This window comes from Penicillium manginii (genome assembly GCF_028828005.1).
Source record: "Penicillium manginii strain IBT 31320 chromosome Unknown utg000007l:1.0-2284322.0:1.0-2285126.0, whole genome shotgun sequence".
Lineage (NCBI taxonomy): Eukaryota > Fungi > Ascomycota > Eurotiomycetes > Eurotiales > Aspergillaceae > Penicillium > Penicillium manginii.
In genome coordinates this window covers 712,777-724,240 of record NW_026643108.1, presented here as the reverse complement: position 1 = coordinate 724,240, position 11,464 = coordinate 712,777, and the positions used below count along the sequence as shown (strand labels likewise).

Here is an 11,464-nt window from a genome sequence, read left to right as displayed (position 1 = left end):
CTCAAACTTCAACCTTCTCCTTAGTGTCGCAAGGAGCGGTAGCCATGCGCTTGTTGTAAAATTCCAGAACCATCTCACTCCAAACATGCTTACATTTGTACTCGCTCACATGGTCGGGCCAGGTCTTCATCTCGGTGACAAGATTCTCCAGTTCTTGCATGGGAAGCTGATCAAGCGGAGTAAGATAAGTCTTGACGCCGAAGACAATGGCATTGGTGCGAGGCAGTCGGCGGAAGGTTTGTCTCTCTCGACGAATAATAATTTCATCGGGCAACGGGTTATTCAGCTCCTTTTCACAGAGAGATCCGGGGCGGTATAAAATTTCGAAGAGATTCTCATCGGGTCGCTTAACTTCCACGAAATAATTGGAGCGCTCCATAGGCGACGCCGGAGTGAGGCGAACCAGAAACCTATGGCAGAGATTAGTTGATGGTTTTCGAAAATTTCGTTCGATGGAGTTTCGTACTTGCTGACGGAATTGGCAACCTGTTGATGCCAGAGTGGTACAGGCTCATGCATTCGAGAAATCGTCCATCCGATTCGTTCTTGAACCGTCCAACCCGTAGGAAATAAGCTAGCACTGGCTGCCCTATAGAGACATTAGACGACAGCAGACAATGCAGTTGCTAAGCAAGGAATAACTTACAAATAGTATTCGCCTTCGTCGTTGAGCATCAAAATACTCAAATCTTCCATCGTGAGTCGCACAGCTGCCTCCAGGGCGTCGGTGTCGATTCCACTCGGATTTGATCCACTGAGATCAAACTTCTCTCGGGTCATGCAGTTTTCAATGAACTTTTGGTCATTTTGAGAGCTTTTTTGGAACATGTTCGGAAATCGCTGGCACAGAAAGTCGGAAACATCCTCTAGAGCTTCTTGACAGGCCTCAAGTGATTCAGGCAAGCATCGCAGAACTTCGGACTTTTTCTCACGTAGAAGGTGGTCTCGTACGCGGTGCTCTTCCATGTAGTGCTTGTCAAGAGTGAGCCAATTCTGGGAGTCCATCCTGCGAACATCCATCATGATGCGGTATTGCTTTCGACCTCGAATAGGCTGTGCCGGGTATGGCGCGAGGCGCTTGACATTTGACGGGTCGTCCGAGGCGTCATTTTTCAAGAGCCCTTTTCGTCTTAATATCGTCAGAGACCAATTGAGGATATCTGTTTTATATCGCACGATTATCAAAAGTGTGACAATAGAAAGCGTCACCAGCGAGAAAGTTGTCATTCTTTTTCCATATAACCACCGTTCCACGTCTATAAATTTGCCGGACTTTGTTCAGATAGATAGCTGGAAGGAAGTTGATAGATTGCAAAGGGGTATTTAAAGGAAGAAAAAAGGGGACGAAGAAGCTTTTTCAAAAAAGAAAAAAATAAAGAAATCTGAATACCAAATGAGTGCTGGAAAGAGGCTCCATAAATAACATGCCTCCCACGGTCGATGATATGATCCCGTTTGGGCCCAGGCAACAAACTGCACCAAGATCACCAGACGGTAAAGGTCAGCCACGCTAACTCAGTCAAAAAAAATGGATACTCAAACCCAGAGACCAAGCAGATACATTCCACATTCCGGATTGAGTGCGACTGAGTCTGCGGGCCTGCCGTGATACGCTCAGGGATTCCCCGCAAAAGAAAATTAAAATTAAAAACTATTATTATTATTTATTTATTTTAGAGACAAAAAGCCTCTTTAGTTCATAGGCTGGCAGGTATTGACAGCAGCCCCATGATCGGGACTGACCTCAGCTTTAGACTGGGCGGGTCGGGGCCAGGCTGTGTTTTTCGGTATGAAGATTCGTACATCTGCCACCCCCTAGCTCCACTGCTCCTCTTGGTGGAGTTTGAACCACACGAGACGACTCACAACATCGCGCGGGGGCAAACCGACCGGTTTTTCAAACCAAATTATCGGCGCTTGGAGAGGGAAAGAAAAGAGCAGGTCGTACCGTCTAGTGGATTGACCCAGTCGCTAGGCACGATCTAGGCACATCGACCGTGTTAGCTTCGAGGAATCGTCAAGCTCGCGTATCCTAGGTCCGTGCACATGACCCCTCGTGAACCTGGGTGTGCCTCAGGGATCTTTCGATCGTTGGGGAAATATCTCTCGAGACCGACCATGCACCCCGACGGATAGCATCGGAGGGTATACATCGCCTCGGCAGCCTCGTAACCTTCAGCTAGGGATGGTATGATGACCAGGTGATTCATCGCGGGAGGAGAACCGACATCAGCAATAATGTACGTACACCTCCGCTCAAACTCGGGGGTGGAGGCAATGTTTGACTCGGCTCCAGTTCTCTTGACCAAGCACAGAGTTCTTGTTCTAACACGCCCAATCCGACTGGTCAGGGACCTCGATCCAGTTCAGGCGTACATACATCACACCGTCACCGGCCTAGCACGGTAGGGACAAGACTAGGCCTGACGTATCAGAACTTCAAGGTACATAGCCCCTCAAGCGTGTGTGGGGGGGGGTATCCCTCCAGCGGGACCAGTGTCCTTTCTTCCGCGGCCCCGGTCCTAGTCCTGGTCCTGGTCCTGGTCCTAGTTTTGGTTCCAGCCCTGGCTTACCGGCATGGCTGTTTCGCCCCATCTTGGCTCTCGCTGGACCGTCTTGCCAGCTGGGGTACTCATACCCCTGGTCGGATATAGGGCAGAAGTGCAGGGAGAATTACAGTATGTACCAAAAAAGCCACACCCTTCACACCCTGCTTACCCCATTTCTTATTGCATTTGCAGCAAAATCTGGACAAACGATCACCAGGTCCAGATCTGCGCCCCAATGAAGGACCCCCGTTTGTGCTATGTTCCACCGTCCCCACAGTGACTCCACCAGGTCCATCTGGGGTTCCCGCTGCAACCGCTCTCTGCCTCTCGCGCTTTGCGCGCTTGCCGCAATCTTTAAGACGGGCTGGATAAGTTCACCGCAAGGGATAATTGAATTTTGCCTTTTTTTCAATTTGTTTCTACGTTTTTTCTTTCTTCTCATTTCCTATTCAATTTTAGTTTCTGGTATTTCTGTTGGGGGCGGTTCTATGACTTTCTACATATCCAGGGTGGCGGCGTCATAGCTCCATTTTGAAGCTGCCCGAATGGATCTCTCTTTTCTTTTTCCCAGAACGGTGTGGTACCCTGGCGAAAACTCTCTTCGCTGCTAATGTTTGCTTTTTCTTGCCGTTGCAATTCCTTTCCCTCGCATTGGCCCTTCGACGAGACACAAACAACAGGGAAAAATGAGGTCATATCGATGCACGTGTATGCTCTCGACATGATCTGCTTTTTCTTGCTCATCTCTATCATATCGGATTGATTCCTGTGGAATTGAGAGCCTCGTTGATATTCAAGGCTGGAGCCTGTATAAACAGCACGTCCTACCCAAGCAGTGCAATGAGCGCACAATGACTCGGAGCATGCTATGAGGGGTCGGCTGTAAAACCTTAAAAGTATTTTGAACCCAATTTGATTATCGATGAAACTTGAAGCTTTCAAGTTAAGGTCGCAATGAAAGATTGATGTGGAGGCTGATGCATGTCACCTCCATCAGAGAGACTCAATTCTCGCCGCCACACGCCACAGGAACACACATTCGATGCCCCCCCACAAGAAAACGCACAGACAGTATGTCATCAATCTGACCTGTTAAATCTCCTGAATCCATTTCTGCCCGCCGCACGTTTGGGCTCAGCTGAAAAGGCAGTTCGTATCGACTGAGTGTTTTCAGTCGTTGGGAGTATGTCGAATCCAGGCATCATCCCCATGGATCAGCACGAGGGCCGTGCTTCAATGCTTTGCATTAGTCCCTCTAGTAGGCATATCACTGGAGACGTCGGAAAAGTATATTTGTAATGAATTGTCCTTCTGTGGCTGGGATATAAGGGCTAATCTAACGTCTGGGATTGGTTTCCGGGAGTGATAACCTTGGATTCTGATGGTATTCTATAGTCCCATATACACAGTAGCTATAATGGATTCCAATTGAGGCATCAGCAGATACAAGATTATTGTCTTGAAGTCTAGGATAGATGTCATTGAACCATCATTTCTATTTATCCGAATCTTCAAGGGTTTCACGCAAGGATGCACAAAACAACTTGTATGTATAGTAGCTTTCAAAAGTCGACTAGACAAAGTACTAGTACATCTGTGGCAAGAAAATTGTCTTGTGTGTCATTTATGTATTTTATATTATTCACTTTATTATTTTAAGTCATTATTTCCATCTACCTAGCCTAGAATGAAGTCTTATTCCGATCCACGTCATTTTGGACCCGGTCCCTGTCGACATCTGGCCATCGTTACACATAACCCAAAGCTATGAAGTATAGGTATCTCGTGACCTCCTACCCCAGATGGCTTGAAAATAACACTTGAAGAGGACGATACTATTTTTGCTACAACCAGCCTTTCTGGATTGACATGCAGCCCTAAATAGAATACCATGCTTTGCCAACTGTTCTCTTCAACTTATTACCTCATAGCAACTGCTGCTGCAAGCCTATACGGCGACCATGTCAACGACCATAATAATCACATAAGCACCTATGTAAATGCAGTGTACTACTTAAAGAAAAGAGACACACGAAGAAGTGATAGGGAGATGGTTGCGGGAAGGTGAGGCTAAATTAGGATCGGAGATGAGGTGATTTGTCCACCCACAATATGGACAATCTATTATGAAAGATGTGGCTGTTGATATGAGCATTTTCATCATAATAAATTCATCGAATTCCAAGGTTGCTTGAGCTGGCACCATCAAGGCCGCATGGAAAGACAACCAGTAGGTTCCAAGGTGGAGAAGTCTGATACTCTTCAAGTTCTATTTTCATGACACAGGTGTTCTAGTTCTTGCCCTCTCGTGAGATGCACACCTACGTATTAATTCCCGAGGCGAGATCGCTTGGTAGATATATAGGTAAATTTGATTTTGCGTGAAGTTTTCTAGTTTGAAAATCTTTCCCATGATCGTAGGATACCATCCTGTTCCTCGAGAGTAAAGATATCTCTCCTTTTCTCATTGCGGCCATCTCGGAGCCGTGCATCCAAAATTGCCTTGTCACTTTGATAGTTCTAGTGATTCCGTGAAGTGGGTAAGCCACTAATCCGATTCCAGCTGCGACGAAAAGGATCAATCAGTTTGTAATTATTTAAATAGCATACAGCACACAGCACTTCTTACCTGAAGGCACTTTTGTTGCAAGTCCGATGGTTCCTTTGGCGAAACCCTTAATGGCCCCCAAAGCTCCCTCCTCCTTCACGCCCTTGATAGGCTTCATAATTAACCCTGATAGACCTTCGCTCATCCCATCCACAAAGTTTCTACAGCCGAATATTGCACCACTTTTCCAATCATCCAGGCTGATACTCCTTTGGATTTTCTCCAGAACGTACCGATGTGGAATGACCATTCCTGTGGTTTTGGGATTAGAGCTGGCGACCAGCAATATGTGAAAGGCACTTTCAAGGTTTCCGCTAGGCTAGGACCTTCCATATTAGGAACGGGGCCTAAATTAATAGAGGCTCGCCATCGGTTGATTAAATTTCTTAGCCTAAGTCACCAGATGTATTAGTTATCACCAGGCTCCGCTTCCCGGACAAGCACAAAAAAGACAACTCAACATACCCTTGCCAAGTGAGCCACTCCACTACTCCATATGAAACTCAATTAGCTGTGTTAGCATTCATAGATGTTGAGTTGAGGTTAGCTAGAGGATGTGGAACCGCTCTAGTGCTTGTCCAAGGCATAATAAACATCAGGTGAACAGGGATACCTAGTGCTTGAGCACAGTGAATATGTGCAAAGCTAGGTGGGTTAGCGATGATAGCATCAGCCAAAAAAGGCTCATTTGTCACCGGATCATCTTCTATACATGACTTCCAACAGCCATCGAGCATTTTTGCAATCATGACTTGCTTCTTCTTCTTCTTCTTCACCTCGCCGTCACGTAGTGTCTGCATTTGAGGGATTAGGCCTGGGTTCTTCACCATATATGCCATCAGCTCCGCCAGATCACCCTGAATTCCAAATCAGATTCACGGACAAAATCCGCAAAGGTATCATGAGTCGCGATGCGAACCCTGTGACCATATCGCTTCAATGCTACGCCTAGCGCGATGAAAAGTTGCACATCCCCGCGACTGCCCACTATCTGGACTACGATGTTGAGTCTGAAGGGACATTCAACGTCATCATCCTCACTTTTCTCCGTCTCATCGTAATCGTTAGGTGGATTTTGTAAATCCTCTTGTTGGGACTCAATGATTTGAGCGAGAGTTTGGGCGATTTTGGATTCAAGGTTGATATTCACGCAACCGTCAGCTATGCACCGAATATTTTAGTTTTGTTCTCACAAATCTACCATGTATCAGAAGAGAGATAAATATTACCCTCAACAATACTTGAATCTAGGGTCAAGTCGTTGTCCGCACAGAGCGAATAGGGTGGAGGAAAATGGCCCTGACCCGACGGCTCTTGTGGATCAGCCATTCTGCGACTCGGATATTTGAAAGCAACTTCGTTTCCTAGCTCCATCAAATCTGGGATACTGGCGAAGCGAGGAGAAAAATCTCATTCAAATACCGGGAAAATCAAATGTGATGTAGGAATAGGAAGGTTATCTGATTAGCCAGCAAAACCGCCCCGATGAACAAGGTTTGGCAGGATCAATAGTGGCCGTATTCGTACCATTTACCCGAACTGGAACGCGAAGGAATGAATAGTGGAACCTCGATTCACCACAGCGTGGCAAAGAGGGGACAAAACTAGGCTTGTGCATGAAAATCCATAATTATTTACATAGAACGGAGTAAACCTCGGGTTTCTGTCATACGATACCCGCCATTGAGCGAAGGTCTTCATACAATTAGCAGCAGATGCTAATATGGAGGTGCTGAGGTCATTTCTGCTATTGATGAAATAGCATACAGACATTATATTATTCAATGGGCAGTATTAGGATTTGGAGTAAATGCTTTGAAACCTGAAAGGGCACAAATGGCAGATTAGATCACGACGGGGAATGATCCACCCACCGTAGACCCTGAAATGGTACGGTGTTGATGTAACTGGAACGATACTTTAATACAAATAATCCAATAAGGGTCTAAATGGTGGGGGAATTTGCAAAGTTGCCTCATTATGGAGTACTGCTATTCAAAACATATGAAATGTTTTGAATACTGTTTTTCAGGCATGCCAAGCGGTCTGTATGTGGGTATTGAATAGATTCGATCGACCCAGCTAGACAACGGGGTTATTCGTCGCCTTAGCCTGTGTAGCAGCTGGGATCCCAGGCTTATAATGTGGATGTAGAAAAAACGGACCAAGAAGAACAACAAGCATGCTGGAGCTCTATTGTTAATTCCTCTCGCCAATTCTGGCTCGCCGGATGAGACTACCAGAACTTATACCCTCGTAGGCCAGGAAGATTGAACATTTCTCCTTTGTTTTTGATAAAAAGTCCCATCATTACGTGCGTTTGTATCATATTCTAGCTGCACTGCGTGATGAACCACTTGATGGGGTCAGTACACTTTGGTTGAGTGTGGCCTGGCACCCTAGTGGCCTCGCAATGCATAGTCTGTCTCTGCGCCCCGCTTTCGTATTCGGATTGATAGTACTCCACAGTCCGTTTCCCCTTTTTGACTGGCATAGAAAAATTTCAGCCTAATAACTTTATTTACCGTACAATTATTTATAATTTCATCGATAAATTCCATCTTTTTCACGCCTTCTAAATCTTTAAGCCGCGAAATACGATGGCTTCTAAAGCCACATCCAATTCGGGTCGCCGCAATAACCAAAGCTCTTTAATACTACCTCTCTCCCACAAAAATGGTACATATATCGAGCTCAGCGAATTATCAGAGCCTGGCACGCCGATTCCCGATAAAGACCCGTGTATTTCGCACGAAAAGTTTCATTCATGGCTGTACTTTCCAAATACACTGTGGACGCGCACCTTTTTGATAACAGTGATTCTTGAGACTATTGTCGCTGTCGCGATTGAAACGTTAATCATCCAATTAAGATCGAACTCAGCTTCACGGGCTGACCATTTTCAGGTGGATCTTTATCAGCATCTCCGATCGCATTCCACAGGATGGCAAAATTGACGCATCATCACCTCTCCAATCATTCCTCGGTCTCTACATCTTTGCTCTCCTGTATGAGCTAGTTCTATCTTACGACGCATTGCGACGCCAGAACACATTTCAATTGCTGGGCCTTTGCATTTGCAATCTCGGACTCCTGACATATGGCATCCTTCAAGTATCTGAAGTGATGGATACCGTTACAAGTCTCGCAAATGATGGCGCCTTGAGTTTTGATATACTATCATTATATCAAGTCGAACTCATGCTGATTCCAATAATATTGGGTGCAGCTACAATCATCATGACATTTGTGACATGGAAGCTATTTGCGGAGTTTTCATGGCAGATTTATAAGAATATCAGTGCCGATTTGAAGATGAATCGGCGCTACCATGTTTATCAGGTTTGGGCGCTTTTGAACCCTGCTTTGATAAGATATCCTTGACTGATACTTGATAGATCTTCATCGCTCTACTCAAGTTTGACTTCTTCTTCATCTTTGGTAGTCAATTGCAATTTCTCCTCGCATTGGAGCATATGGGCGACGAATTTATTATAAACGCAGCTCTAGTCCCTATCGCAATCGTGGGGCTGTGTTTAGCTGCGCACTTCTGTCAAAAGGAGAAAGCCAAATCCATGATTATCCCCGTGGTGAGTCATATTACTTCAGTGCTAGTTCGTCATCTGATTTTTTGATAGATTTGCCTCTGCGGTATCATTGCCGGTATAGCTGAAACTTTAAAGACGATGTATCGCTCCGAAGGCAATGATGACTTAAGCTCTTATCGAGTGTCATTATTCTTCTTTGCTTCTATAGCGATTTTTTTGATTGCATGCACACTTGTCAACTTGCTTCTTTGTGTTTTCAGTTTTGACAAAGGGCTGAAGGATCATATTGATCAGTCTAGAGGGAAAAGGACAGCCGTGGAATCAGAAAATACGGAAGCGCAGGGATCAAAGTTGCGATTTGAATTGAATTAGACCTATCAAAATCCTTATCAAGAAACTTCAAAGGTTGAATTGTCGTTGAAGGGCCACCTGGGCAACATTGGAACTTGAAGGTTCCTCACCTCCTTCCACTCCTCATCTCACTGAATACTCCACTTCACCACCACCCCTACTTCAACACGTTAACCCATCCATGCTTACACAGGTCGACGCGATACTTGAGCACTCCAAATATTTGTATGTACCCCAAAGCAGAAGTCTACTGTCAGCCAAGCCCGCCCCACACGCCAAAATGACTAATTCCCCGGGACCGTTCCCCATCCCCCACTCCAGGACTGTAACCTGGGCAAATTCTGAAATTGATCTTCTGCAGGTAATTAGACGTCGCAACAACAGCGAATAGATCACCAGTTTCGGCACAATGGCTACCACAGTGCTCACCCAGAGTCCGATTTTGCCCATGGAGGTAGATGACTCACGCCAAGCGTCCACACTCCGATTATCATCCCAGATTTCGCGGGATTCACGGACTCATCGTCTTTTTGCCCATGAAAATGACCCCGGTGACGGTAGCTCTGCGAATCAAAATTTGCAATTATCGAGGGCTCGGGCTGTTATTCTCATTGCCACGCTTACGGGCATCACGTTTGTGGGTAGTATGAGTGGGGGCCTTTTGACTGTCGGTCTGCCCTCAATCGCGACGGATTTGGGGCTTCCAGACAATCTGCTGCTGTGGTAAGTTATCATCGACAAGCTTAACTCAAAAATTAACACATGACTAACAATGACTTGGAATTTGAAGGCCTGTTTCCGTCTATTCGTACGTATCTCATATTCAACTCACGACCGTGACAATCTCACTGATCTGAATTATAGTCTTTCCAATGGATGCTGTCTTCTATTGTCAGGCTCACTTGCCGACTTTATTGGAAACAGACCCATCAACCTGATCGGTTGTTTCCTGATGGGTGTCTTCATCCTGGCCTGCAGTGTCGCCAAAACCGGTATCCAGCTGATCTTATTTCGCACCTTCCAAGGCGTTGGAACATCCATGTGTCTACCAACGGCGTTCAGTATTTTGACGGATATGATGCCTATCGGAAAAAGACGCAATATCGGTTTTGCCTGCATAGGACTTGGGCAGCCCCTCGGCTTTTCCGTTGGTCTCGTTTTTGGAGGCGTATTTCAAGCATCGGCGAACTTGGGCTGGCGATTCGGATACTATCTCTGCGCCGGTGCATCCTTCATACTGATGGCAGTCAACTATTTCAAGCTTCCCAAGGATAAACCGAGAGAGCCTATCACATTCTATCGCCTCCGCACAGAGATTGACTGGATCGGTATCATTCTATCGAGCTCCTGTCTAGGAATCATCTCCTACGTTTTCTCGTCAGTTTTCTCATCCAAATTCGATCTCAAAATCAGACACTGACTTGTTATCTAGTGCAATTACCGATGAACCGTCGAACATTCGTCACCCAGACAATCTTGCACTTCTCTGCATCTCGGGTGCCATGATTCCCGCGTTTTGGTACTGGATGAGATGGAGAGAGCAGTCCGGAAAGTCGGCACTGATTCCGAACTCGCTATGGAAAAACACTGCATTTGCTTCCATCTGCGTCATGGTTCTATTCTCCTGGGCTGTCTTGAATGGCATGGAAACAATACTGAGTCTTTTGTAAGATTTCAATCGCCATGAAATTGAATAATACTAATCGATCGAAAAGCTTCCAAGAAGTCCAGAATTTATCTGCGTTCGAAGCCGCTATCCGTTTCATGCCCAACGTCATAATCGGTATTGTTCTCAATCTTGCGACCGGGCTTCTCGTGCATCGCCTTCGCGCAAATTGGCTTGTCTTGGTGACAACAGTTTTGAGTGCCGGATCGCCTTTGTTGCTGGCCATAATTGATCCAAAGTGGTCATGGTGGTACTGTGCTTTCTGGGCAGTTCTTCTGGCCCCTCTGTCAGCTGATGGTAAGAGAAGCAGTTTTCTCGGTGGTTTGAGGTTGCTAATGGAGTTTTCCCAGTGATTTTCACGGTCGCCAATCTTATTATCGCGGACTCTTTCAGCCCCAAAACGCAGGGACTTGCAGGCGCCGTCTTCAACACTATTGCGCAATTCGGTACCTCTATTGGACTGACTATTTTCGCCATAATCTCAGCTGGTGTCACACAAGGATCACCCTACACCAACAAGAACTCTCCTGACGCCCTTATGGTTGGATACAGAGCTGTTTTCTGGACCTGCTTCGGCTTGATGGTTGCTGCGTCTGTGATCGGGGCTTGGGGTTTGCGCAAGGCCGGAAAAGTCGGTTTGAAGAAGGATTAAAATAGCCCATTGACAGTCCACACTTGAATTTGTTAAACTGTGAGTAATTTCTTTGGAATTTACCTAGGTACGACATGATTTAGAAATAAA

The 11,464-nt window shown here is 46.0% G+C and overlaps 4 protein-coding genes across 4 annotated transcripts; 2 read left to right on the top strand and 2 right to left on the bottom strand.

The window, feature by feature from the left end:
- Position 1: 1 nt before the first annotated feature.
- On the bottom strand, positions 2–1,227 carry N7533_010195 (heme-dependent oxidative N-demethylase family protein; the record flags this gene model as incomplete). The annotated part of the gene is made up of 3 exons (XM_057106845.1): positions 2–410; positions 467–589; positions 647–1,227. The coding sequence occupies 3 exons, from the start codon at positions 1,225–1,227 to the stop codon at positions 2–4; spliced, it is 1,113 nt and encodes a 370-aa protein (XP_056956062.1).
- A 3,919-nt stretch (positions 1,228–5,146) lies between these two features.
- On the bottom strand, positions 5,147–6,486 carry N7533_010194 (uncharacterized protein; the record flags this gene model as incomplete). Its single annotated transcript, XM_057106844.1, has 4 exons — positions 5,147–5,476; positions 5,853–6,014; positions 6,041–6,318; positions 6,387–6,486. The coding sequence occupies 4 exons, from the start codon at positions 6,484–6,486 to the stop codon at positions 5,147–5,149; spliced, it is 870 nt and encodes a 289-aa protein (XP_056956061.1).
- A 1,271-nt stretch (positions 6,487–7,757) lies between these two features.
- On the top strand, positions 7,758–9,077 carry N7533_010193 (uncharacterized protein; the record flags this gene model as incomplete). Its single annotated transcript, XM_057106843.1, has 4 exons — positions 7,758–8,011; positions 8,064–8,499; positions 8,556–8,747; positions 8,796–9,077. The coding sequence occupies 4 exons, from the start codon at positions 7,758–7,760 to the stop codon at positions 9,075–9,077; spliced, it is 1,164 nt and encodes a 387-aa protein (XP_056956060.1).
- A 388-nt stretch (positions 9,078–9,465) lies between these two features.
- N7533_010192 (putative MFS transporter) lies at positions 9,466–11,374 on the top strand (the record flags this gene model as incomplete). The annotated part of the gene is made up of 6 exons (XM_057106842.1): positions 9,466–9,779; positions 9,847–9,864; positions 9,921–10,433; positions 10,489–10,722; positions 10,772–11,019; positions 11,073–11,374. 6 exons carry the CDS (start codon positions 9,466–9,468, stop codon positions 11,372–11,374), a joined length of 1,629 nt encoding a protein of 542 aa, XP_056956059.1.
- Positions 11,375–11,464: the final 90 nt, after the last annotated feature.